The sequence below is a fragment of the Lactuca virosa genome, chromosome 5 (assembly GCF_052849685.1).
Source record: "Lactuca virosa cultivar CGN04683 chromosome 5, Lactuca_virosa_CGN04683_v6, whole genome shotgun sequence".
Lineage (NCBI taxonomy): Eukaryota > Viridiplantae > Streptophyta > Magnoliopsida > Asterales > Asteraceae > Lactuca > Lactuca virosa.
The window spans coordinates 14928225-14953603 of NC_136430.1; the positions used below are offsets into that span (position 1 = coordinate 14928225).

General features: G+C 37.2%; 2 protein-coding genes and 1 non-coding gene across 3 annotated transcripts; 1 reads left to right on the forward strand and 2 right to left on the reverse strand.

Annotated features, from left to right (window-relative positions):
* Positions 1 to 17690: 17690 nt before the first annotated feature.
* Positions 17691 to 18128, reverse strand: LOC145111014 (uncharacterized). The gene has a single exon (XM_079047312.1). The coding sequence runs from the start codon at positions 18126 to 18128 to the stop codon at positions 17691 to 17693; it is 438 nt and encodes a 145-aa protein (XP_078903438.1).
* Positions 18129 to 20772: 2644 nt separating this feature from the next.
* Positions 20773 to 21426, reverse strand: LOC145111015 (uncharacterized). Its single transcript, XM_079047313.1, has one exon. The coding sequence runs from the start codon at positions 21424 to 21426 to the stop codon at positions 20773 to 20775; it is 654 nt and encodes a 217-aa protein (XP_078903439.1).
* A 1078-nt stretch (positions 21427 to 22504) lies between these two features.
* LOC145117961 (small nucleolar RNA R71) lies at positions 22505 to 22611 on the forward strand. Its single transcript, XR_013712952.1, has one exon. It is a non-coding gene; the product is annotated as a small nucleolar RNA R71 (small nucleolar RNA).
* The last annotated feature ends 2768 nt before the right edge of the window (positions 22612 to 25379 follow it).

Here is a 25379-nt window from a genome sequence, read left to right on the forward strand (position 1 = left end):
TTGTTGAGATGATGGGTGATCGCTTTCGGACCTTTTGAGTAGAGATGGCTGCCGGTCAGTATGGAGTATATGCGATCACGTATAAGGATTTACGCGCATGTGGGGCACCAAAGTTCTTCAGGGTGAAGGACCCCATTATCTTCAGGCGATAAATATCCAACATTAAGTGTGCTTAGATGACGAGCTTCTATCCTGAGGGGTTGAAGGTGAGGTTCGCTACGAGATGTTGGAGGGATCAAGCTCGTGAATGGTGGGTGGAGGTTGGACATGCTCTGGGAGCACCTGATATTGAGGCTATGACATGGCTTGATTTTGTGACCATATTTCGTCCAAAGTTTGCACCGACTGTTGAGGTTCAGCAGTTGGCAAGGTAGTTCCAGGACCTACGCCAGACAAATGATACTATGGCAGAGATCACCTCCACGTTTAGGTAGAGAGCTTTATTAGCTTCGCAGTACGCCGTAGATAAGGATATGAAGAAGACCCGGTATAACGACATACTGAGGGCGGATATAAGGTAGTTTGTTAGCTTTTTGGATGTTAGAGGATATGATAGCGAGAGCCCAGGAGCGGGAGATTGACTTGGAACACCTCAGTAAGAGGAAGACATAGAAGGTGCAGACATTACGAAGAGACCCAAGACTTCTGATTCACGATCTAGAGACCAGTCGGGTCGGGGCCGATGTGGTAGATGTGGGAGAGTTCATGAGGGGACTTTCCGAGAGAAGGGTGATGGCTGATTCAAGTGTGGCAAGACTGGTCATTTTATCAGGGATTGTCGCCAGGGATCGGGTATGATTTTCTTTCATTGCAATCAGACGGGCCACAGGAAGTCCGTTTGTCCAGGGTTGATGAGAGGAGCGGTGGTGGCACCCGCTCTAGCTACATTGAGGATCACAGATGGTCGTGAGGGCAATGCAGCGACCCTTGTAGTGAAGAGCAGGACTTTTTAGCTAACAACCAAGGAGACATGTACAACTCCTAATGTGGTCATGGGTATGTTTTCCATTTATTATTCGCTTTCATCATTGTTTATACTTATGTTTCATGTTGTAATGTTTAGGGACGCTCTAAGTGAACAGGTTGCATGCTATGGTTCTTTTTGATTTGGGTTATACTCGATCTTTTGTGTCTCTAGCGCTTAGTAAGAGGTTTGACGACGCTCCTGGTGAGCAAGATTTCCCATTGGAGGTCGAGCTTGATAATGATCGTATAATGAGAGTTTCAATGGTTCATCAAGGTTGTATTTTGGAATTTTCTAGTGAAAGGTACCAGATTGACTTGGTTCCCATTATGTTGCATGAGACGAAGGTGATTATGGGGGATGGACTGGTTGAGCCCTAATGTGGCTATGATTGATTGCGAGTGCCAGTTGGTGAGAGTTCGAGCCCCAAGTGGGGGAGAACTGGTTATTCATGTCGAGAGTGCACACCATGGGCCAACTCTGTGCTCCGCTGTGAGAGCTTGCAGGTATGTTCAACTGGGATGTTCTGGATTTTTCGCTTTCGTGACAAATGTCACGCCCGCAGATTCGGGCTAGACGATTAAGATATAATAAGTGTTAAAAATGACTTTTTGATAGAATATTATTTAGGAAAAATAATATTAACCAAAGTTATAGTATATGTGACAAGGATTCTGTACATATAAAGAACGTTGAAATCCGACTTCGTATGAAGAAGTTACGCTTCTTCGAAGTTTTGCAATTAAACCAGCACAACTCTGTGTATCAACAAGCATGAATTTTTGATAAACAACTTTTTAGCCTAAGTGATTGAAATTAAAGTCATAGTAGTCGTAAACCGAGAGAGTGTATATAAAGAACGTCCAAATCTGACTTCGTGATAGGAAGTTACGATTTTTCGAAATTTCAGTGCAACAGTGCGGACACAGAAACCGAAATCAATATCGGTCGATTGTTAGGAAAAACAATATAAATGAGAGTCAAAGATCTTGTTAATAAGAGTCCATCGATATAAATACAGCCAAGAACGGAAGTCATATGAGAGGGTTATGATTTTTATACTCGTTTAAAAGTCTAAGCCTGTTAAAAATATAACTTTAAAATAAAGTGAAAATTAGCTAACGGAGTCTCAAAGAAAATTATAGATCTCACTGATAGCTACGTGTGGATATAAAGAACATCGAAAACGGGGCTTGTATGAAGAAGATGTGATTTAAAAAAAATACGCGTGTGCTCGACGTGCTGACACTCCACTAAATTTCAGCCATATGTCACACTCTGCATGGAGCCACGTCACCCACCCAACAAAGTGCACAGAACGCACAGACAGGGTGCGCGACGCGCCTCCCCAGAATTTTCCTATAAATGTTGATTCCAAGCCCCATTCCATTTCCAACTCTCTATCGTGTCCACTCTGATTCCAAACACGGGTAAAACCCTTTCAACTCGTCAAGTTGTCTCGTTAACTCGCCGAGTCTGCAACGTGTCCAAACCATAGGGGTAAACCCTAACCGACTCGTCGAGTTGTCTGATATGTGTGAAATGAACTAGTTTTAATCCTAACAAACTCAAATAAAAATAAACACACGCAGGCAGTGTACCTATCGATAGCAGTTTAGTTCAAGCAAGCAGGGTATCGAACACTGGGAACAGTAATAATTAAACTAACTACTAAATTTATCTAATTAAAACTAACAATAAAAAGAAGAGGGTTTTCTTTAGTTTTGCAAGACTAGAAACTTAAATAAATGACTAACACTCAACCTAAAATAACTAACAACTAACGCAAATAAAAGGTAACTAGATACAATATTAAAAGAGACTTTTGTTCAGGTTCGAATCATTTATTCCTACGGTTGATTTCATGGCAAGTGCAATGGATTAATTTGTCATTGGCTACCGATTTAATGTGATTAGGTTCATATTCATTATCACTAATCCTTAGCAAACTAATTAATTTAAAAAGTGGCAAATTAATTAAACTAACAAGCTTACTAGATTACAAATTCGGATCAAGTGAGACTTGTAATATTAACTAAATTTATCAATTTAATTAACTCATGTATGGTTGTTCATCATACATGCTTACACATTGATTTACTTATTTTTCTAGTTAATCCTAGGTTCATAATCACTAATACTAGGCGTTAATATTGTGTTCACAAATCTGTATGATTCAAGCAATTAAGATGATATTCATGCAACTCAATAACTTGACTACTAACAGAAAAATCATCATAATCAACACATAAGGTTCTTTAACAAGCTCAACAAGACAAATTTACCAAATCTAATCAATCCAACCATAAAATCAAACCATAGTTATAAATTCATTTAGCCTAAACAGAAGTTATGAGTTTTAGCTCATATTTACAGCAGAAAACATCTCAAAAACTAAATCTAATGGTTGAAACATATTCTAATCAAAAGATTAAGGAAAAGAGAATGAATTTTGCCTTTAGATCTCTTCCAAATTGGTATCTAGGGTGCAATATCAAGTTTCAAAGCTCGAAAAATCATTTTCTTCACAGATTAGTCGCTCCAAAGTCCCAGAGAGAAGTCCTTGTCTCGTGAGTTTGTGCCCTTTATATAGTTTTCTAAAAACAGGGGCGACTCGTCAAGTCCATATACTGACTCGCCGAGTGAACAGGTTGCATGCTATGGTTCTTTTTGATTTGGGTTATACTCGATCTTTTGTGTCTCTAGCGCTTAGTAAGAGGTTTGACGACGCTCCTGGTGAGCAAGATTTCCCATTGGAGGTCGAGCTTGATAATGATCGTATAATGAGAGTTTCAATGGTTCATCAAGGTTGTATTTTGGAATTTTCTAGTGAAAGGTACCAGATTGACTTGGTTCCCATTATGTTGCATGAGACGAAGGTGATTATGGGGGATGGACTGGTTGAGCCCTAATGTGGCTATGATTGATTGCGAGTGCCAGTTGGTGAGAGTTCGAGCCCCAAGTGGGGGAGAACTGGTTATTCATGTCGAGAGTGCACACCATGGGCCAACTCTGTGCTCCGCTGTGAGAGCTTGCAGGTATGTTCAACTGGGATGTTCTGGATTTTTCGCTTTCGTGACAAATGTCACGCCCGCAGATTCGGGCTAGACGATTAAGATATAATAAGTGTTAAAAATGACTTTTTGATAGAATATTATTTAGGAAAAATAATATTAACCAAAGTTATAGTATATGTGACAAGGATTCTGTACATATAAAGAACGTTGAAATCCGACTTCGTATGAAGAAGTTACGCTTCTTCGAAGTTTTGCAATTAAACCAGCACAACTCTGTGTATCAACAAGCATGAATTTTTGATAAACAACTTTTTAGCCTAAGTGATTGAAATTAAAGTCATAGTAGTCGTAAACCGAGAGAGTGTATATAAAGAACGTCCAAATCTGACTTCGTGATAGGAAGTTACGATTTTTCGAAATTTCAGTGCAACAGTGCGGACACAGAAACCGAAATCAATATCGGTCGATTGTTAGGAAAAACAATATAAATGAGAGTCAAAGATCTTGTTAATAAGAGTCCATCGATATAAATACAGCCAAGAACGGAAGTCATATGAGAGGGTTATGATTTTTATACTCGTTTAAAAGTCTAAGCCTGTTAAAAATATAACTTTAAAATAAAGTGAAAATTAGCTAACGGAGTCTCAAAGAAAATTATAGATCTCACTGATAGCTACGTGTGGATATAAAGAACATCGAAAACGGGGCTTGTATGAAGAAGATGTGATTTAAAAAAAATACGCGTGTGCTCGACGTGCTGACACTCCACTAAATTTCAGCCATATGTCACACTCTGCATGGAGCCACGTCACCCACCCAACAAAGTGCACAGAACGCACAGACAGGGTGCGCGACGCGCCTCCCCAGAATTTTCCTATAAATGTTGATTCCAAGCCCCATTCCATTTCCAACTCTCTATCGTGTCCACTCTGATTCCAAACACGGGTAAAACCCTTTCAACTCGTCAAGTTGTCTCGTTAACTCGCCGAGTCTGCAACGTGTCCAAACCATAGGGGTAAACCCTAACCGACTCGTCGAGTTGTCTGATATGTGTGAAATGAACTAGTTTTAATCCTAACAAACTCAAATAAAAATAAACACACGCAGGCAGTGTACCTATCGATAGCAGTTTAGTTCAAGCAAGCAGGGTATCGAACACTGGGAACAGTAATAATTAAACTAACTACTAAATTTATCTAATTAAAACTAACAATAAAAAGAAGAGGGTTTTCTTTAGTTTTGCAAGACTAGAAACTTAAATAAATGACTAACACTCAACCTAAAATAACTAACAACTAACGCAAATAAAAGGTAACTAGATACAATATTAAAAGAGACTTTTGTTCAGGTTCGAATCATTTATTCCTACGGTTGATTTCATGGCAAGTGCAATGGATTAATTTGTCATTGGCTACCGATTTAATGTGATTAGGTTCATATTCATTATCACTAATCCTTAGCAAACTAATTAATTTAAAAAGTGGCAAATTAATTAAACTAACAAGCTTACTAGATTACAAATTCGGATCAAGTGAGACTTGTAATATTAACTAAATTTATCAATTTAATTAACTCATGTATGGTTGTTCATCATACATGCTTACACATTGATTTACTTATTTTTCTAGTTAATCCTAGGTTCATAATCACTAATACTAGGCGTTAATATTGTGTTCACAAATCTGTATGATTCAAGCAATTAAGATGATATTCATGCAACTCAATAACTTGACTACTAACAGAAAAATCATCATAATCAACACATAAGGTTCTTTAACAAGCTCAACAAGACAAATTTACCAAATCTAATCAATCCAACCATAAAATCAAACCATAGTTATAAATTCATTTAGCCTAAACAGAAGTTATGAGTTTTAGCTCATATTTACAGCAGAAAACATCTCAAAAACTAAATCTAATGGTTGAAACATATTCTAATCAAAAGATTAAGGAAAAGAGAATGAATTTTGCCTTTAGATCTCTTCCAAATTGGTATCTAGGGTGCAATATCAAGTTTCAAAGCTCGAAAAATCATTTTCTTCACAGATTAGTCGCTCCAAAGTCCCAGAGAGAAGTCCTTGTCTCGTGAGTTTGTGCCCTTTATATAGTTTTCTAAAAACAGGGGCGACTCGTCAAGTCCATATACTGACTCGCCGAGTGCATCACTTAAAATTTGTGCGCGGTAAAGCATTTGAGGTTTCGCGAATATTCCTATCTACTCGACGAGTTGAGGACCAACTCGCCGAGTCCTTCACATTTTTAGCTTGATTTCTTCTTTCTTCAATTCCCGAGCTTCCGATTTCTAATCCCACTTCCTTTTTAACTTGAGCATGTCTTTTAGGCTAAAAATACAATTTAAACACAATTAAGTACCTTTTGTTCAATAATTAGGACAAATTAGCTAAAAAGTATTAAGATATTAACCAAAATATATGTCTAAATATGCACATATCAAAATACTCCACAATTGACTTTTGCTTGGCCCCAAGCAAAACTGAATTTTAACACACTAGTACCACATAAGACAATTATAATCAAACCCAACCATTATGCAAAGACCGCAACGCATGCATTTGTGTCTAAAAATATTCCTAAGGACCCCCCCTAATCCTAAATACTCACAATCCTCATAAACACTCGCCCACTTCTTTTGAACAATGCTCATTTTATGCATCCCTCCGAATCCATCCCAGAAAACTTTCTTAACCTCAAGTCATTTTTGGTTAAACTACCAAGCATACATAATTTCTAGAAAAATTACAACTTTGATACCACAATGGAGCTCTTTGAATTCTTCACTTATTTGACCTTTGATCTCTTTGAATTCACCACCTTCTTTGTTTGGTTTTTGGTATCTTCAACTTTTGAATTTTGATCTTCATGCTTCATACTTTAATTGCTCCAAAGTTCTATAACTTTTTGGTTATTTCTATCTCTCTTTTTTTACATGTTCCTCACTTTTCTAGACACTCAAACCCTACATGCTTAAGCAAGTAGCTTAACTTCATCCTTTATTAGCTAAGGTATTAAGTTTTCCTGGATACATTTTTGGTACACGATGCTAAACATATTGCATCCCTCAAACTAAGCGAGGTTATGTTTTTATCCCATGATTTCACTAGAATAAAAGGAGCCACAAATGCATTATAATGTGTATAGGCTCAACTAAACATTTGGGTCCTCATAAGATCATCAAACACAATACTAGCATGAATCCTAATTGCTTTACCAAGATTTCCTAAATTAACCCTAGCAATTTTTTATGCAAAATTTTTTAAACTGACTAAAATTCTAAATTGACTAATATGTAACCAACCCCCTACCCCCACACTTAATTTATGCAATGTCCCTATTGCATATTATACATGATAAAAATATAAAAAGTAAAGAGGGAATTGGAACAAACTCCCTTGGGATAATAATGGCGAGGTTGATCTTCTTCATTTAAAGCTCCATCTTCAATTGACTTTAGGAATGGGAATAGCTCATCCAAATCCCGGGAGTCAAATCTCGTGTGTACAATTCCAAATATAAAAGAACAAGCTCTTGGAAATGCTCGGAAAATGATCTTCAAATAATATAGCCAAAACCAGCGTCAAAGGGCATTGAATTCTCAATCGAAAAATAAGAAGTTGAGAAACTCGTCGAGTCCATGTACTGAATCGGCGAGTTATAGTTATAAAAGCAGAAGAAATCGCGTTTTTTCACTTGGACTCATCGAGTTCTAGATGGGCACTCGACGAGTAGGCGTTGTATGGTAAAAAAATTATCTTCTGCTTCAGGTCCGTTTCTGGTGTATTTGGGCAATATCAAGATGACACTTCCTTTCATTTTTCTTCGATAAATAAGAACTGTTTTAACCTCTTTCATGATCGGACTCATACTCGGACTCAAAACTTCTATTTCTCTTGCCTAGACTCGATTTTTCTTGTTAATCTTGACTCTACTCTTGCACTTATCCCTCACCCTTAAACTGAAAAGACCAAAAACAAACACATGTAATAAAAAAGCAAACAACTAAAGATCCTAATTACTACAAGTTTCAAACATCAACCAAAAGAAAAACAAACCAAACCAATAGAATAGTTTTAAAACAAACCAAACAAATAAAATTAAAAAGGATAAACTAATCTTCATCTCTTTCCTCCTCATCATCTCCAACTCCGCTCCCCCCGGCTCCACTCCTTCTCGCATTTACCCTTTCTTCCCAATTCCTAATATGCGAGTACCCGGGTCCGTCCATCGGTTGAAAGTGCATGTGGTTCACCATATGGGAAAGAGCCATATAATTGTAGTTTAAACCTTGTCCAATATCATCTTGATGCCGTCTCAAATCCACATTATATCAATCCATTGGTAATTCTTCTTCCATGGGGATTACCGGTGGGTCTTCATGTGCACGTTCTTGTCTTGGCCTAACCTGCCTACTCGGTTCCTCGGGAGCTATCACATCATCATCATCATCGGGGATTGCAAAGTGACCACCACCATAATCTTCCACAACTCATTCCCTCCTATAAAGCATAACACTAAATGAAGGTGTTGGTAACATAGTCAACATAGTTCCGACTCCTCTCTCTAATACACCATACGACCTTGCCAAGCGGGTCACAAACATTCCACCATTTATCTTTGAAGTAGTCCGATTCTTCATCGCTCCCTCTCCTAAATACTTCGCCAAACAATAAGGAAGATTGAAAAATGTATTTGGCAAAATAATGCTCCACAAGTAGAAGATGTCAAGGGTCGGGACCTTGTCGTAATCTTTCCGCATGTTTATGGTACTAGTGTTGGATTAGTGTCTAAGTCCATACCTATATTTGGTATGTACTTGACCCGACTCGGCATGGTCCATTTGGGTTGCATGGCATCGGGACAATTGGATAGACAAGATGAGGAAAGAAAGGGATACTAGCTATTTATATTAATATATTATAAGTTCTAATATATAAATATATAATCATATTATTTAATTAGTATTGATCAAGGATTAATTTATAATTAATTAAATGATCAAAAGGAACTAATTAAATATGGACTTTTAGATATATATGTGTAGTGGGCCAAGTTCATTTAGGTTGGGCTAAGCCTTCATGGATAGTCCATGGAGCTTTAACCCATGGATCCTATGGAAATGAAAGGTCATGGGTATTAGGGTTTAACCCTAAAACTCCACACTATATAAAGAGTCAAATGGTGCATAAAATGGGTGCTAAGAAAAATGACTAGTTCATAGTTGTGAGGGCATAACCGATTTTATGAGATGTAAACCAAGTATCCTTTATTCCTTAGTTATTCCAAATGTTCATGGTGTTGTTTGAACCATTTGAGGTGTCGCACTTGGGGCACTCGGCTCTTAAGCATCAAGGAATCAAGCTACATAAAAAGGTATGTCTTCTAACTTGTTTTATTACCCAAGTATCAAATATTATATGCTAGATAGGGTAATACCTTGGAATATTCATATTTTCATGTATAATAGAGAAAACATAGATCCAAGGTATTTAGGGTTGCATGTACACTTAGGAGTGTTAGAATGCTCAAAACCCATCAGTGGTATCAGAGCCTAGGCTTGTTTTCTTGTTATACCTGCAAAATTGGCTGAAAAACGAAGTTTGTATGCTGTCTGGACAGCAGACTCGCCGAGTCCATAAAGGGACTCGACGAGTCCAAGGCAAAATTCATCCAACTCGTTGAGTTGGTTCATGCACTCGACGAGTTGGACCCCCTGACAGCATATCTTCGAGTTTTTTGGTTGGAAATGGACTAGGAACATTACCATAAGTTGTTTTCGAACCTATAAACCTGTTTTTTATGTGGTAATGTTCATGCTAATCTAATTTCAAAGATAATTATCAATAGAATCATGTTTTGTATTAGTTTAATGGTTAGGCTAATTTCATGAAAAAAATTGATTTGAATTATCTTGTTCTTATGAGTTGCTTAGATTAATAGGAAAGTTATGTGAAATTGTTGTTTTTCAATCCATTTTAATCTAAGAGTTGATTCTAAAATGTGTTTTTGTAACTTGTCCTCAAGTTACATGAAAAGTCACATTTAAGAATCATAAAACTCATAAATATTTCATAAGTTATGAATAAAGGAAAAGTCACATTCTTTTAATAGTTTAAAGTCTTCCATAACTTGTCCTCAAGTTATGGAACTTGAATAGTTTTTGTATTAAAACTACTTTAAACACATGAGTTATGGAATTGAATAGTTTTGAATAGTTTCAAAACTTGCCCTCAAGTTTTGGAATTTGAAAAGTTTTCCCTGATGAATACTTTAATTCCAAGTTAACCCTTAGAATTTTAAAAGTTAAAATTCAACCCTTATACTTTATAAGATTATAAGCTAATAATATATATATATGTATAAGAGCAAGTCAGCCTTACCGTTAGTAGGCCTCATTCACGAAGTCGGTCTATAAGGGGGGTATAAGGTTGTTGCCTATAAAATGGCAGCTTAATGGGTGTTCACTCTCACCCACCGCTTCCTTGACTGGTGGAGGGTCGTTAGCCGAACGGGTAGGAAAAGGACTATAATTCTCCCTTCATTAAAAGTATTAATGATAAATACTAAGTAACTAAACTTTTATAAATTCCCAATCTTAGTTACTTAGGAAAATGTGAATTTGGTGCTAACCCATGAAATTACACTTTGCACTTTGCTTAAGTCGGTTAGTGGAGCGTGTGTGGTTAACCGGCACACTAACCTGGATTTAAGAATGTAGGCAAAGGGTAACTTAATGTTTATCATAGGATCGGTGGAGCGCGTGTGGTTAACCGTCACATCGATTAAGTGATAAATATTAAGGGTACCAAGTATATTTGCATGGTTATTCATACCTTGTTTTGTGATCCTCGGCATCCCAGTCACAAAACCTGAAGGGCACAATCGAGATTGAAACATGCCATTGAAAAGTTCAATGAATCTCAAAAGAATCTAGGAGTTTCAAAACCAATTAAAACCTAATAAATTATTTCGTTTTCATGGTTGAAATTGGTGAATCGTCATTCACCTACCTTCAAATATTTTATAACCTGGATTACGGCATCCCTCTTCCAAGTTATAAAAGTATTATGTTGGGTCCTAGCCTTAATATTTCATATTAGGTGTTATATTAAGGACTTTAGATCAACTATCTTGAATATCTCCCAAAAGATGTCTAGTTCAGACATCTATGATCTTCCCAAATCTCTTGGAACTTCACTTCCTCCACCTCCTCCAATTATTCTCCCTAACCCACAAGTTCAAGGTCACTCACGCCCTATTGGCAAGCAAGGTCTATGTATGATCGCATCTTGGAGATGAAGTCACATATTGACAAGCCGGGAGAGTTGGGTGTCAAAGTCTTAAGAAAGTTGGATGTTCAATCACTTTCTAAGTCACATAGTGAGTTCCTTTGGGACTACTATGAAACAGACTATGACATGACCCTTAATGATCTTATCTATTTGCTTGGTGCTGCTGAATCAGCAATGATTTGAGGACTAGTAAAGCAAATTTGATTAGAAGATCAACTTCCCAAACTTTCACGGACTTTGAAAATGGTAACATTGGATATCCAGAAAAGCTTTCACTTCCCAATGGAAATGGATTGGCCATAGTCAACTCGGTTGACCAAATGGTAAAGAGAAAGGCAATTTTTCATAGTCTAGTGCGCCATTCCCAAAGAGTCCATATGTTTCTCTTGCCAAAGGAAGGGGCATTGATTGCGAAGCTGCCTATTTCTCTTGCCAAAGGAAGGGGCCTCTAACTCTTTTAAGTTTCTATTCTGAGATTCTTATTACATGATGTGACTGGGTCACATGTTGATGTTTTAAGAATCAAAGAAAAGTGAAGAAACTTAAAGGAAGAATATGTTGATTCTGATCGCAAAGATGGATTTTCGATCGCATGGTTCGGTGATCAAAATTTTGAGATGTTGCTTAGGAGTTATGATATATTGCTTAGGAATAGATAACAACAAGTTTTTCATATGCTTTTGTATTGTAAGGATAAGTTTTCTGCAAAGTTTTAAAAAATAAAAGGAAAATTTTTGATTTTATTTATTCTAAGTATCCTTACAATGGCATTTGTGAAAAATTGTTGTTTATATGATTCCATTGATAGCAAAATTGGAAATATGAATTTGATTCTTTCATTTGTGGTAGTGTCTAAATTTACCAAATAAGGAAAGATTCTCATCACCCAAGGTTTCAGTTGGATAGAAACTTGGAAATCATGCAAGTTGTAAAGTATGATGAATGAGAATTTTCATCTTTGGAAAATTAAGATTAATTCCTTGTTCACATGTATATGTGAGTCAAGTGAAGGACTAAGGGATCGAGTACACATTCTTGTGCACTGGTCAAGTCCACCACAAAAGATTGATAAGACTATTCTTCATGATTTACTAAGGCATAGTAAATATGGTGTACTTACAAGTTTAAGTATAATTCTGTAACATTGGAAAAGTTTTGATGTATGGCAGAACGAATGAGAAGAATCAAATTAGGCAGAAGGATAAAAGTTTCTCAAATCTGAAAAGATGGGAGAGTACTTTAGTGTCAAGTTTTGTGATCATCTCAATGATTAAGAAACCATGTCACAATTGGTCCTCTAAGGACATCTTAGTGCATTCTTACGACTAAGAAGAGCAATCTTGAATTGTTGAAATGGTTAAATCAAGAAGATGAGTCATACTTCGTTCCAAAACAAGTCTTAGAGTCATACTCCAAGACTGTAAGTTGAGTGACATGTCTTAAAGAAAGGTTTATAACACCTGTCAAATCTAAGAGTAAAAGTTTCCTACTCTTGTACATTTGAAATTGGTAAGTTGTGATGTTTTGGATAAAACAAAGACCAACTAAGGCCAATTGTGTGAAGTATTTATCTTGATAAAGAATCCGCACTATCTCTTGAATATTTGGCAATATATTCTTATATGTCAAGAGGACAGTAGGAGTCTTAAAGATCCTGAAAGATTTTCAAGATCTAATCAAGAATAAAAACCTGTAGTTTGACACTAGCACACGACGTGAGGTTTATAACCTATCATGTTGACATATTTCTATTTATGTGCTCATTCCAGTTAAATTTGGCTTTGCATATGAGTTCTGCGAGTTCTCAATTGGTTGCATAACAACTTGGAAGCAATGGCAGGCCCTTGTGTCGCCAGGTGGCAAGAAATTAAGATTGATTTCAATCCATAAGTGTGTGAATTTGTCACTAACCTTGTCTTGAGATTATGGTTTTAACAAATTCACATGGATAGGAACACATACACCATTAAATCTAAGTGTCATAAGGTTTCTCTTCGATTCATGAAAATGATGGTGAGGAAACACTTTCACTAAGTAGATTTTAAGTAGATAAAAGTCGTGATATTTGCATTCTCAAAGTCGTTAGTGGAGCGTGTGTGGTTAACCGGCACACTAACATGGACTTGTGAGAAATGGCAAAGGTCTAAACAATTGAGACTATGATTATGGCATCCCTTTTCATAGTTATAAAAATTGTTTAGACACACATGTGAGCTATCTAAGGAAAGGTGTGTGATTTTGATAAAGTCTTATAAAAAAATCTCTTATTAGAAATCTGAACTTTGGTAAAATAGTCAATAAAGTATTGATTTTTAGAAGTTCAGCTAATTTCTGAGTACATGTCAAAGCTAGTGGGAGCATAAGTGTTATGCTAATGATCATCATGTTAGTGAGAGAATGATAATTATTATGAGTATTGCAAGATAGCAATGTTAATTATAGAAAACAAAAGTTTCAATTCGTGAAGTTGAAGGGGTTGAAAAGTTGTTTTGCTATAATTAAGGGAGAGGAAATTATACTTCATTTCAATTCTAAAAGCTTAGATTGAGGTTTTAATTATCTTTAGTCAAGGATATATATGAATTTTGTGTTCGAATGGCTCAACATAAAGAAATTCTATATATGGGTCCATTATTTGCGTTCTAAAATTCGATTATGATTACGACATCCCTTTTCATAATCTGAATTATGAGAACTTGGCAAATAGAAATACTGTAGCAAAAGGACTGGTCTAGTATCATGTCTTTATGTGAGACATCATGAATCGTGTCCCATATGCTTCGGATATAGGATCAATTGCATGTGCTATAATATTCATCCTTCCTAAATTTTCCAAATGCTCAGGGCATTAAGAGGGGAAAAGTCTAGAATTGGATATGAGTAATTTGATTAAGCAATTGTCGAGAACAATCTAAGCTCTACCAAAGATTGGTTGCTCAGTGACAGTTGGAAGTATAGTGTAAATTTTTGGAAAGGACCATTTTGACATATTCTGAAAAGAGGCAACTCTTGTTCAGTTGTGATAGTCAAAATGAGAATATAGAAATATTCCCATAGGTGGAAGTTATTCATTAAATCTGTGTAAGATTAGGAAACATAATGTAAGAAGGATGTTCAAAGCAATGTACTTTGAATTTGAGACTTTGTTTCCATGGAATGATCTCCATTGGAATACTCTGTAATGTCTGTTGACAAGTCTTTGTGAATTTGTTCATAATCATTACAAGAGGACCACTGCATATAAGTTTAGAATTTAACAGATTTAGGTAAATGGAAGGAATTTGGAATTCTTGCATTTGCGGTAAGGATTTGGGATTGTGAAATGAGTATCATTGGAATTATGTTCAATCGATGTATTTCACAAAGTAAAGATTATAGACAAACTTAGTGTGCATACTTGTTGTATGGCATGACTAGTGTTTAGAAAACATAGTGTACATGCTTGGAGCATGGGACAACTATTGTTTTAATTCAAGTATAAAGTTGATAGTTTGAAACAGTATACAATGAATAATGTGTAATCAATATGGTGATAAATAAAAGATGTTTTATTTATATTCATAAGTTCTGAGACCATATTGGATTCGATTATTCTTGTGTTTCACTTTGCATGTTTTGACTTCCGGAATAACTTGGTCGTTCCTCCTGAATGACTAAGTTATTCAAACCATCCACAGTCGGTCATATGTTGGAAGTAGATATGAATCAAGACTATCATGGGTTGGCTTGTTAAGGTCTAAGATGTTGGACAAAGTGGTGCTACAACACTCATGAGTGCTTATAAGTTCTGAGTATTGGATTCAACCCACGCTCATTGGAATCACTTCATGGATTTTATCACGAGTGATCATGAGACGATAATATCATATATTCTTCAAACCTAGAGATATGAGTTGTTACTATGAGTTGGTTATACATTGATTGCACGAAAATGCATTGGTAACTCGATGTTATAAAACGTGACTTTGTGTATGATTCAACAAGTAGTAGAACAAGCCATATGAGTCGAAGTTTATCCATTCCTTTTACCTTCGGGATAAAAGCGATATCTGTGGGCACCTCGATGATTTAATGATGATACATGTGAGTGCTTGGCCAAGCCATGCCTGATTTGATCTGTTCAATCAGTCAGTCATCATGAATCGGAAATTGGGAAACAACAAATAGACAGAGAGAATGATTTACAATCCATATCTCAGTCCATATGATATCTAGAATGGAGGAATATATGAGCCCTTATGTAATGGACAAGTCATTGACGAGATCAGAGTTCAGTTACAACGTCATATTATTTAATTAGTATTGATCAAAGATTAATTTACAATTAATTAAATGATCAAAAGGAACTAATTAAATATGGACTTTTAGATATATATGTGTAGTGGGCCAAGTTCATTTAGGTTGGGCTAAGCCTTCATGGATAGTCCATGGAGCTTCAACCCATGGATCCTACGGAAATGAAAGGTCATGGGTATTAGGGTTTAACCCTGAACCTCCACACTATATAGAGAGTCGAATGGTGCATAAAATGGGTGCTAAGAAAAATGACTAGTTCATAGTTGTGAGGGCATAACCGATTTTATGAGATGTAAACCAAGTATCCTTTATTCCTTAGTTATTCCAAATGTTCATGGTGTTGTGTGAACCATTTGAGGTGTCACACTTGGGGCACTCGGCTCTTAAGCATCAAAGAATCAAGCTACATAAAAAGGTATGTCTTCTAACTTGTTTTATTACCCAAGTATCAAATATTGTATGCTAGATAGGGTAATACCTTGGAATATTCATATTTGCATGTATAATAGAGAAAACATAGATCCAAGGTATTTAGGGTTGCATGTACACTTAGGAGTGTTAGAATGCTCAAAACCCATCAACTAGCAATCAAGCGGTGAATCAAACGGTGAATGGGGGATCTTATGCTCCCCTCTTGAGCCGTCGAAGGAATGTAGACTCTATTCTCTATTGTATTCCACCAATTTACACCAATTGTTCCCTCCGGAAGATCTTTGTGGAAATTCTCCAAAAACAACCCGAAAGCTTCAATCATAACCTCAGATTCATCATAGATGCCCAGTCTCCAACCCAAATCCGCTATACTGCATTCACGGTATTCACCTCCAAGGCAAATATTTAAGACATTTTGATTATAAAAATCATTCCCTCCCCGGAATGATACCGTGGCAAAGAACTCTAGGCAAAGCTCCCGGTATACTGGTTCTTTAATTTGGAAAAACCTCCTCCAGCCATTGCAAGTAATTGGGATCCCATTTTGAACGAAAACCTTAGTCAAATAAGGATTTAATGCCTCCGTCAAACCCACTTGACCCATCCATTCCTAGTTTATCTCGTTTGGCACGTAAATATCCTTTCCCTTGAGTGTCTCGAGCTTCTTCTTCCACCAAGCCAAAGTGGACTTTTGAAATGGCTTGTGGAAAATTAAACCACGGAAATTCCCCTCGGCTTCCCCTTGAGCTTTGGCCTACTCTGAACATTTTCTGCAAAATCAACACAACACAAAACCACAAAACCACAGAGACATTAAAAGTTAAAAATCTGGACAGTTGTAACATGGACTCATCGAGTCCATGAACAGACTCGGCGAGTCAGATGAACTGTTCGCAGAAATCGAACCTGAGTTGGAACAAATCAGCCATGGATACTCAAAATTCGTTTCAGGGGTTTATCTAGGTTTGTATACCAAGTGTTAATTCACAAAGAATTTCAACTATAACACCCTAAATCGACCAAAATCGAAACCCTAAAATTCATGTCAAGTTCAAAAATCAGGAATCTAACAAATTAAATCATGAAGCTACCAAAGATTGAACCTTTAACAGAACTAGGAGTAAAAGATCTTACCTTTTGGTGAGAAATTGAATAAATCACGAAAATTGGGGAAGCTTGCTTGAGAGAAAACTTGCTCGTCGAGTGGTAGGCTGTGGTGGCTGAATGAAAAAAATGTTTTTACTATTAGGGTTAAAACCCTAATTCACAGAGTTTAAAAGTTATTTTTTTCCGGTTAAAAAGTCTACTCGTCGAGTAGGTGTCCCTAATCGGCAAGTAGCATCGCGATTTAATTGACTCATTTCGAAATGGACTTGTCGAGCAGGTATCCTGACTCGGCGAGTTTTTCATTATGTTTGAAAAAAATTTAAAATTTTTTACTCTTTTTGAAATACTTCACCACACTCCACACTCAAACCTTGCTTGTCCTCAAGCAATCATTTTAGACGAATAAGAAGATTTAGATTGAAGAAATCCTAAGAAAACCACACAAAAGAAAATAAAAGACGAAAAACAAAACGAAAAAGAAAGGTAAAAAGAAAGCAAACTCAAGCAGCGGGTTGCCTCGCGTAAGTGCTTCTTTTTGAGGAGTCTTTAGCTGGACTCCTTCCCGCTCTACGTTGCACCGAATTTCTCCAAATCCAACCCCTCTTCTAGTCCTTTATCCTTTGGCATTCCTTCTTCGTATTTCTTGATCCTATGCCCATTGACTTTAAAGCTCGACAAATCCTTGCTCCATACCTCAATCACCCTGTATGGATATACATGTTTGATTGTAAAAGGCCCGGACCAACGAGTGTGCAATTTTCCCGGAAAGAGATTTAGTCTTGAATTGTGCAAAATAACTTTTTGCCCTTCTTCAAACTCCTTATTACCCTTCAACCTTGCATCATGCCATCTTTTAGTCTTGTCTTTATAAATCAATGAGTTAGTGTAAGACTCATTTCTCAATTCCTCCAAAGCATTCATTTGCAATAGTCGATTGGCACGCAACTCGTTTGGCTCAAAATTGCATGTTTTTAAAGCCCAATAGGCTTTATGTTCAATCTCCATGGGTAAATGACAATTTTTTCCATAGACTAGCCTAAATGGTGTGGTTCCAATGGGTGTCTTGAATGCAGTTCAGAAGCCCAAAGTGCATCATCCAATTTATCCGCCCAATTTTTTCTATTACCACCCACCGATCTCTCCAAAATCCTTTTAAGTGCTCGATCTGTAATTTCGGTTTGCCCATTTGTTTGTGGATGATATTGTGTTGAAAATCTATGGCGTACACCATATTTTTGCAACACTTTTTCTAGTTGATCATTTGAAAAGTGGGTTCCTCTATCACTAATCAAAGCTTTTGGCACTCCAAATCTAGAAAATAATTTCTTTAGGAATTTTACTACCACCCTAGCATTATTAGTTGGTAATGCTTGCGCTTCTGCCCATTTTGACACATAATCCACCGCCACAAGTATGTATTTATTGCCTTTCGATGAAGGAAATGGTCCCATGAAATCCATACCCCAAACATCAAAGACTTCACAAACTTGAATACTCCTTTGAGGCATTTCATTCCTTGTCGATATATTAACTGTTCTCTGGAAAGCATCACATTCCCTCACGTATGTAGCAGCATCCTTGAAGATAGTAGCCCAATAAAACCCCACATCAAATACCTTCTTAGGAGTGAATTGTACAACATGATGTCCTCCTGTCGGCCCATTGTGGCAATGCTCTAGAATATCACGGATTTCCTTTCCAAATACACATCTTCTAATAATCCCATCCGCACAACTCCTAAAAAGATAAGGCTCATCCCAGAAATAATATTTAATTTCTGAGAAGAGCTTCTTCTTTTGTTGATGAGTGAGCCCTTTTGGAAGAAAATCTCCAGCCAAGAAATTTGCAATGTCGGCATACCATGGTTATTCCCCCATTATAACCATCAAATACTCTTTCGGGAAGCTATCTTCAATACCCTTGTCATCTATCTCTTCCCTTGCCGGATTTTCTAATCTGGAAAGATGGTCAGCAGCTACATTTTCCATCCCCTTTTTGTCCTTGATCTCGATGTCAAATTCTTGAAGTAGCAGCACCCATCGGATCAACCTCGGCTTCACATCCTGCTTGGCAAACAAGTACTTAATAGCAGAATGGTCGGTAAACACAGTAGTCTTAGACAAAATTAAATAGGTACGAAATTTGTCAAAGGCATACACCACGGCTAATAATTCTTTTTCCATTATGGTGTAATTTTCTTAGGTAGGATTTAGGGTATTGATGGCATAGTAAATGGGTTGAAAGTGTTTGTCAACCCTTTGGCCAAGTACAGCTCCTAAGACGAAGTCGCTTGCATCACACATTATTTCAAACGGTAAGTTCCAATTCGGAGCGATAATGATCGGGGCGTTAGTTAATTTTTATTTCAAAATGTCAGAAGAGGCTAAAAATTCTTTATAAATTTTGAAAGGTGCATCTTTCAAAAGTAGTTGAGTTAGAGGTCTAGTAATTTTTGAAAAATCTTTAATAAAGCGACAGTAAAAACCCGTGTGACCTAGAAAACTCCTAACTCCCTTTACATTAGTTGGTGGGGGTAATTTAGCAATTGTGTCAATTTTCGCCCGATCCACCTCAATCCCCACCTTGGATACTTTATGGCCTAATACAATGCCTTATTTCACCATAAAGTGTCATTTCTCCAAATTCAATAATAAATTGGTCTTTTCACACCTAGCAAGCATCAAGTCGAGGTTAGTAAGACAATCATGAAAAGAAGAGCCAAAAATAGAAAAATCATCCATGAATACTTCCATGAATTTTTCCACCATGTCATGGAATATCGCCTTCATGCATCTTTGGAAAGTTGTCGGAGCATTGCATAAGCCAAAGGGCATGTGTCGATAGGCAAATGTTCCACTTGGACAAGTAAAAGTGGTCTTCTCTTGATCAATTGGGTGTATGGAGATTTGGAATTAACCAGAAAATCCATCTAAAAAACAATAATAGCTATGGCCCGATAAACGCTCAAGCATTTTATCAATAAAAGGGAGAGGAAAATGGTCTTTGAAAGTGGCATCGTTTAGCTTTCGATAATCGATGCACACCCGCCAACCGGTTACCGTTCGTATAGGTATAAGCTCGTTCTTCTCGTTTGTGACGACCGTCATCCCTCCTTTCTTTGGTACTACTTGAACGGGACTAACCCATGCGCTATCAGAAAAGGAGTAGATTATCCCTGCATCTAAGAGCTTGAAAACTTCTTTCTTGACCACGTCTTGCATGTTCGGGTTCAACCCCCTTTGGTGTTGCACTACTAGCTTTGCACCTTCTTCAAGAATTATCTCATGCGAACAATATGAAGGACTTATTCCTTTTATATCGGTAATTTTTCATGCGATGGCATTCTTCCTTTTCTTTAAAACTTGAACTAACTCTTCTTTTTCAGCTTTGGTGAGGTCAGAAGCAATGATAACAGGCTTTTCATCACCTTCTTCGAGAAATGCGTATTCCAAATGTGCAGGCAGAGTTTTTAGCTCTAATTGCATATTTTGTACACTGAAATCGTTAAGTCCAGATAGGGGACTCATCGAGTCGAGGCCAAAATCCCCGTCTGATCACGATTTTTCAAGTGGACTCGTCGAGTCAGTTCCTGCGACTCGGCGAGTCGATCGTTCTTCATTTCTGATTATTTCTTCATATTCAGCTTCTTCTAGAAGTTTTCTATCTCCTTTAAGTCTTTTTTAGCATCAAAATTTTCTTCAAAGGTAAGGGTGGGTTCGTTTGGGTGGTCGTCTTTCCATTCTTCCATTAGTTCTTCCAAAGTGTCCACCAAAAATGTCGTGTAATCACTATACTTGGAATGCTTTATGGCTCGATCAACTCCAAATGTAACTGGCTCATCTCCCACCCGAAGGGTAAGCTTGGATTCTCTCATGACTACTATGACACTTGCGGTGTTTAGGAAAGGTCTTCCAAGAATGATCGACACTTGGTGGTCCTCTTCCATGTCTAGCACTATGAAGTCTGCGGGGAATACAAATTTATCAACTTTGACCAATAAATCCTCGCATATTCCCCTTGGAAATGTCACAATCATATTTTCTAAATGAATTGCCATACGGATTGGTTTTGGCTCCGGAAGGTTCAACTTCTTAAAGAAAGAGTATGGCATGAGATTAACACTCACCCCCGAATCCGATAATGCATAGCTAGTAGCTAGGTTCCCGAATTGGCATGGCAAAGTTAAGCTACCCGGGTCCCCCATATTCTTTGGTAATTTGTTCAACATTGCGGCTGAACAATTCTCATTAAGCACCACCTTGGACACCTCTTCCAACTTCTTTCGATTAGTGAGAAGCTCCATTAAGAATTTTGCGTACTTGGGCATTTGTGCAACCGCTTCAAGGAAAGGAATATTGATGTGGAGGGCTTTGATGTGTTCCGGGAACTTTTGATAATCTTCATGCTGCTTCTCTTGTCTGGCTCAGCCTGGAAATTGCAATGGAGGTTGATAAGGTTTCAAAGGGGGATCATTTTTCTGTTCAGACTGTGGACTCGTCGAGTCCTTATCCTTGACTCGGTGAGTCGGGTCGACTGTTTGGGATTTCGGGTCTCCGTTCTGTTCCTCCTACACCTCTTTTGTATTCTCATTCATTATAGGTGTCAGAGGGGTAATTATCTTCCCACTTCTAGTCGTCACAATGTTGATTTGAGCTCCTCTCGGATTTTTCTCGGTATTGCTTGGAAGTTCACCCGGTGCTCTTTGATTGATTTGTAGTGCAAGTTGGCCCAGCTGTTTTTCAATGTTGAGAATAGAGGCTTTCTGATTTCTCATCATTGCTTGTTGTTCCCTTATTGCTGCTTCGGTATCATTGTGTCTTTTGTCGGATGTGGCTACAAATTGCTTTAGCATGTCTTCAAGATCCATTTTATTTTCTTACACCGGCTCCTCCTTTTGATAGAAACCTCTAGTTTTCAGCCTATACGTCTCCTTCTTTTCCTTCTTGTACTCTTCATATGGTAGCCACTCTTTTTTCGGTTTTCGCCAATCCTCATCATATCTATCGCCACTTGAGTAACATACTTGCACTTTCCGGTTCCCATGTTCGTCTAGATCACAGTCTTTAGTAAGCTGAGGTCCGCTATAGTTTTCACATCCCACCTGGATGGCATGGATGGATTGATCCATCTTTGTCATTCTTCAGTCCATACTTTCCAATTTAGCCATCACGGTTGCCATACTATCATTGACTGAGTTCACCACCCATTGATTTGAGTCGTTCCTTGGATTATGATATTCTCTAGAATGCTTAGAGAATTCTTCAATTAGCTCATTTATAACAATGGGATTTTTCTTCGTGAGTGGTCCTTGGGAATCAAGGAGTTGCCTAGTTGTCACGTTCACTCCATCATAGAAAATGGAGACCTCTTGTTGAATGTTAAGATCATGGTGGGGGCAATTCCTTAACAAGCCTTTGTACCTTTCCCACGCTTCATAAAGTGACTCTCCCACTTGTTGTTCAAAGTTTGCAATTGCCTTTTTCAATTTTGCTATTTTGGAGGGAGGGAAAAATTGGTCTATGAATTCTTCATGCATTTTAGCCGATGTGGTGATAGACCCTGGAGGGAGTGATTTAAGCCAATCTTTCGCCGCTCCCTTAAATGTAACTGGTAGCATACGAAGCACGACAGGCTCGCGAGGTACATTAGGGATGTTGAAGTAGTCGGCTATGTCATTGACCTCCTCGATATGCTTGTATGCATCTTCGTGATCTTTCCCGTAGAATGGGATTTCCTTGAGTTGGGAGAGTATGTGGCCTTTTAGTTCAAAGTTAGCAGTTGCTGGAATCGCGGGTTGCACGAGTCCTGGTCCGATGTCGTCACGCATTCTTCTCTTGTACTCTCCCATTGGTATTTCTGTGATATCAGCCATGGTGTTTCTTAGTTCGCCTTCTGTGTCGCTTCCTTCAAATTCAGATCCGCTTTCTTCCTTCTCGGTTTCTGTTTCGTAGTCGGTTTCTTTTGGATTGGGATTGAGTTCAAAACCTTCTATCTTACTTTCTTCGCTCTTTTGGCTGCTAGACTCACCCACTTTCTTTCCTTTCTTCTTTCCAAAAACAGGTTTTAGGTCCTTGAAAGGTGACTTTTTGGCAGGTTAATCTCTTCAACGGTCTTATCCTTGTCCTTCCTCAAAGCTGATTCCGGATTTTCAAGAGGTGGTACCAAAGATGACTTCGATCCTTGGGTCATAAAATACCTGAAAGAAAATAGAAAACACGCGTAAAAAGAACAAAAACGAAATAGAAATAAAAACAAAAAATGCGATGGACTCGTCGAGTCAGTTCGACTGGACTCGACGAGTTCACTGCTTAAACAGAAAACTAAAAATTAAATTTTTTTAAGACAAACTAGAACTTAAACTAGATCACTAATTTACTAAAATGGTAACTTTGTGCAAGATAAATCTTACACAAAGGATCGATAACTCTAGCAATTAAGATAACTATTTAGACCGTTCCCCGGCAACGGCGCCAAAAACTTGATGTGTGTGAAACGAACTAGTTTTAATCCTAACAAACTCAAATAAAAACAAACACACGCAGGCACAATACCTATCGATAGCAGTTTAGTTCAAGCAAGCAGGCTATCAAACACAGGGAACGGTAATAATTAAACTAACTAGTAAAATTATCTAATTAAAACTAATAATAAAAAGAAGATGGTTTTCTCTAGTTTTGCAAGACTAGAAACTTAAATAAATGACTAACACTCAACCTAAAATAACTAACAACTAACGCAAATAAAAGTTAACTAGATTCAATATTAAAAGAGACTTCTGTTCAGGTTCGAATCATTTATTCCTATGGTTGATTTCATGGAAAGTGCAATGGATTAATTTGTCATTGACTACCGATTTAATGTGATTAGGTTCATATTCATTACTACTAATGCTTAGCAAACTAATTAATTCAAAAAGTGGCAAATTAACTAACAAGCTTACTAGATTACAGATTTGGATCAAGTGAGACTTGTAATAATAACTAAATTTATCAATTTAATTAACTCATGTATGGTTGTTCATCATACATGCTTACACATTGATTTACTTATTTTTCTAGTTAATCCTAGGTTCATAATCACTAATAATAGGCATAAAAAATTGTGTTCACAAATCCGTATGATTCAAGAAATTAAGATGATATTCATGCAACTCAATAACTTGACTACTAACAGAAAAATAATCATAATCAACACATAAGGTTCTTTAATGTCACACCCCAAAATCAAGAACGGCGGAAACGTTCTGGGGCGGAGGACGTCATGTAAAGTATCACAACAGTGTAAAGTAGTAAACAAGCAACAACATCATCCATTGCATTAATAGTAAGATTTTAATACATGTGTTATTTCATAGAATAAGATATGAATATAATGTATCAAAATAAAAGACGAGTCTTGACTGCTCCGTCTTCTCAAAACCTGGTCATCGTACCTGTCTACTGGTGACCTGAAAATACAAGTTATTTTGAAAGTGAGTATCAACTTTAAAGCTGGTGAGATCATAAGTATTTTAGTGTCATTGATTTGTAAAACTGTAAAGAAAAAGACTTATAATTTTTTTATGAAAACTTTGTATAAATATGAAAAACCCTAGAAAATCCCATATTTCCTATTCGTATAAAAACAGTCTTCTATCAAGACTCGACTGTTTTGAAGGTTTGCACCTCTGCAAAAATGAAGGTTTTTCCCCTAGTATAACTATTATTATCTAAATATAGCTATACATAAACGTGTATGTGATAAAATCACCAAGTAAATGTAATAGGGAAAATAATATTTTACCTCAACAGTGACACTGCTGGCTATAAAGTGAATAAAACATAGACTCCAGGTGGTATCGAATGAACAATACGCCTCGAAAAGTCTAAATGAATGAAGTGTAGACTCCAGGTGGTATCGAATGAACAATATGCCTCGAAAAGTTTAAATGAATGAAGTGTAGACTCCAGGTGGTATCGAATGAACAATACGCCTCGAAAAGTCTAAATGAATGAAGTGTAGACTCCAGGTGGTATCGAATGAACAATACGCCTCGAAAAGTCTAAATGAATGAAGTGTAGACTCCAGGTGGTATCGAATGAACAATACGCCTCAAAAAGTCTAAATGAATGAAGTGTAGACTCCAGGTGGTATCGAATGAACAATACGCCTCGAAAAGTCTAAATGAATGAAGTGTAGACTCCAGGTGGTATCGAATGAACAATACGCCTCGAAAAGTCTAAATGAATGAAGTGTAGACTCCAGGTGGTATCGAAT

What these genes read in the sequence shown, in the direction of transcription:
- LOC145111015 (XM_079047313.1), bottom strand. Translation starts at nt 21,426, where the DNA reads ATGGAGCTTCTCACTAATCGAAAGAAGTTGGAAGAGGTGTCCAAGGTG.
- LOC145111014 (XM_079047312.1), bottom strand. Translation starts at nt 18,128, where the DNA reads ATGGAGATTGAACATAAAGCCTATTGGGCTTTAAAAACATGCAATTTT.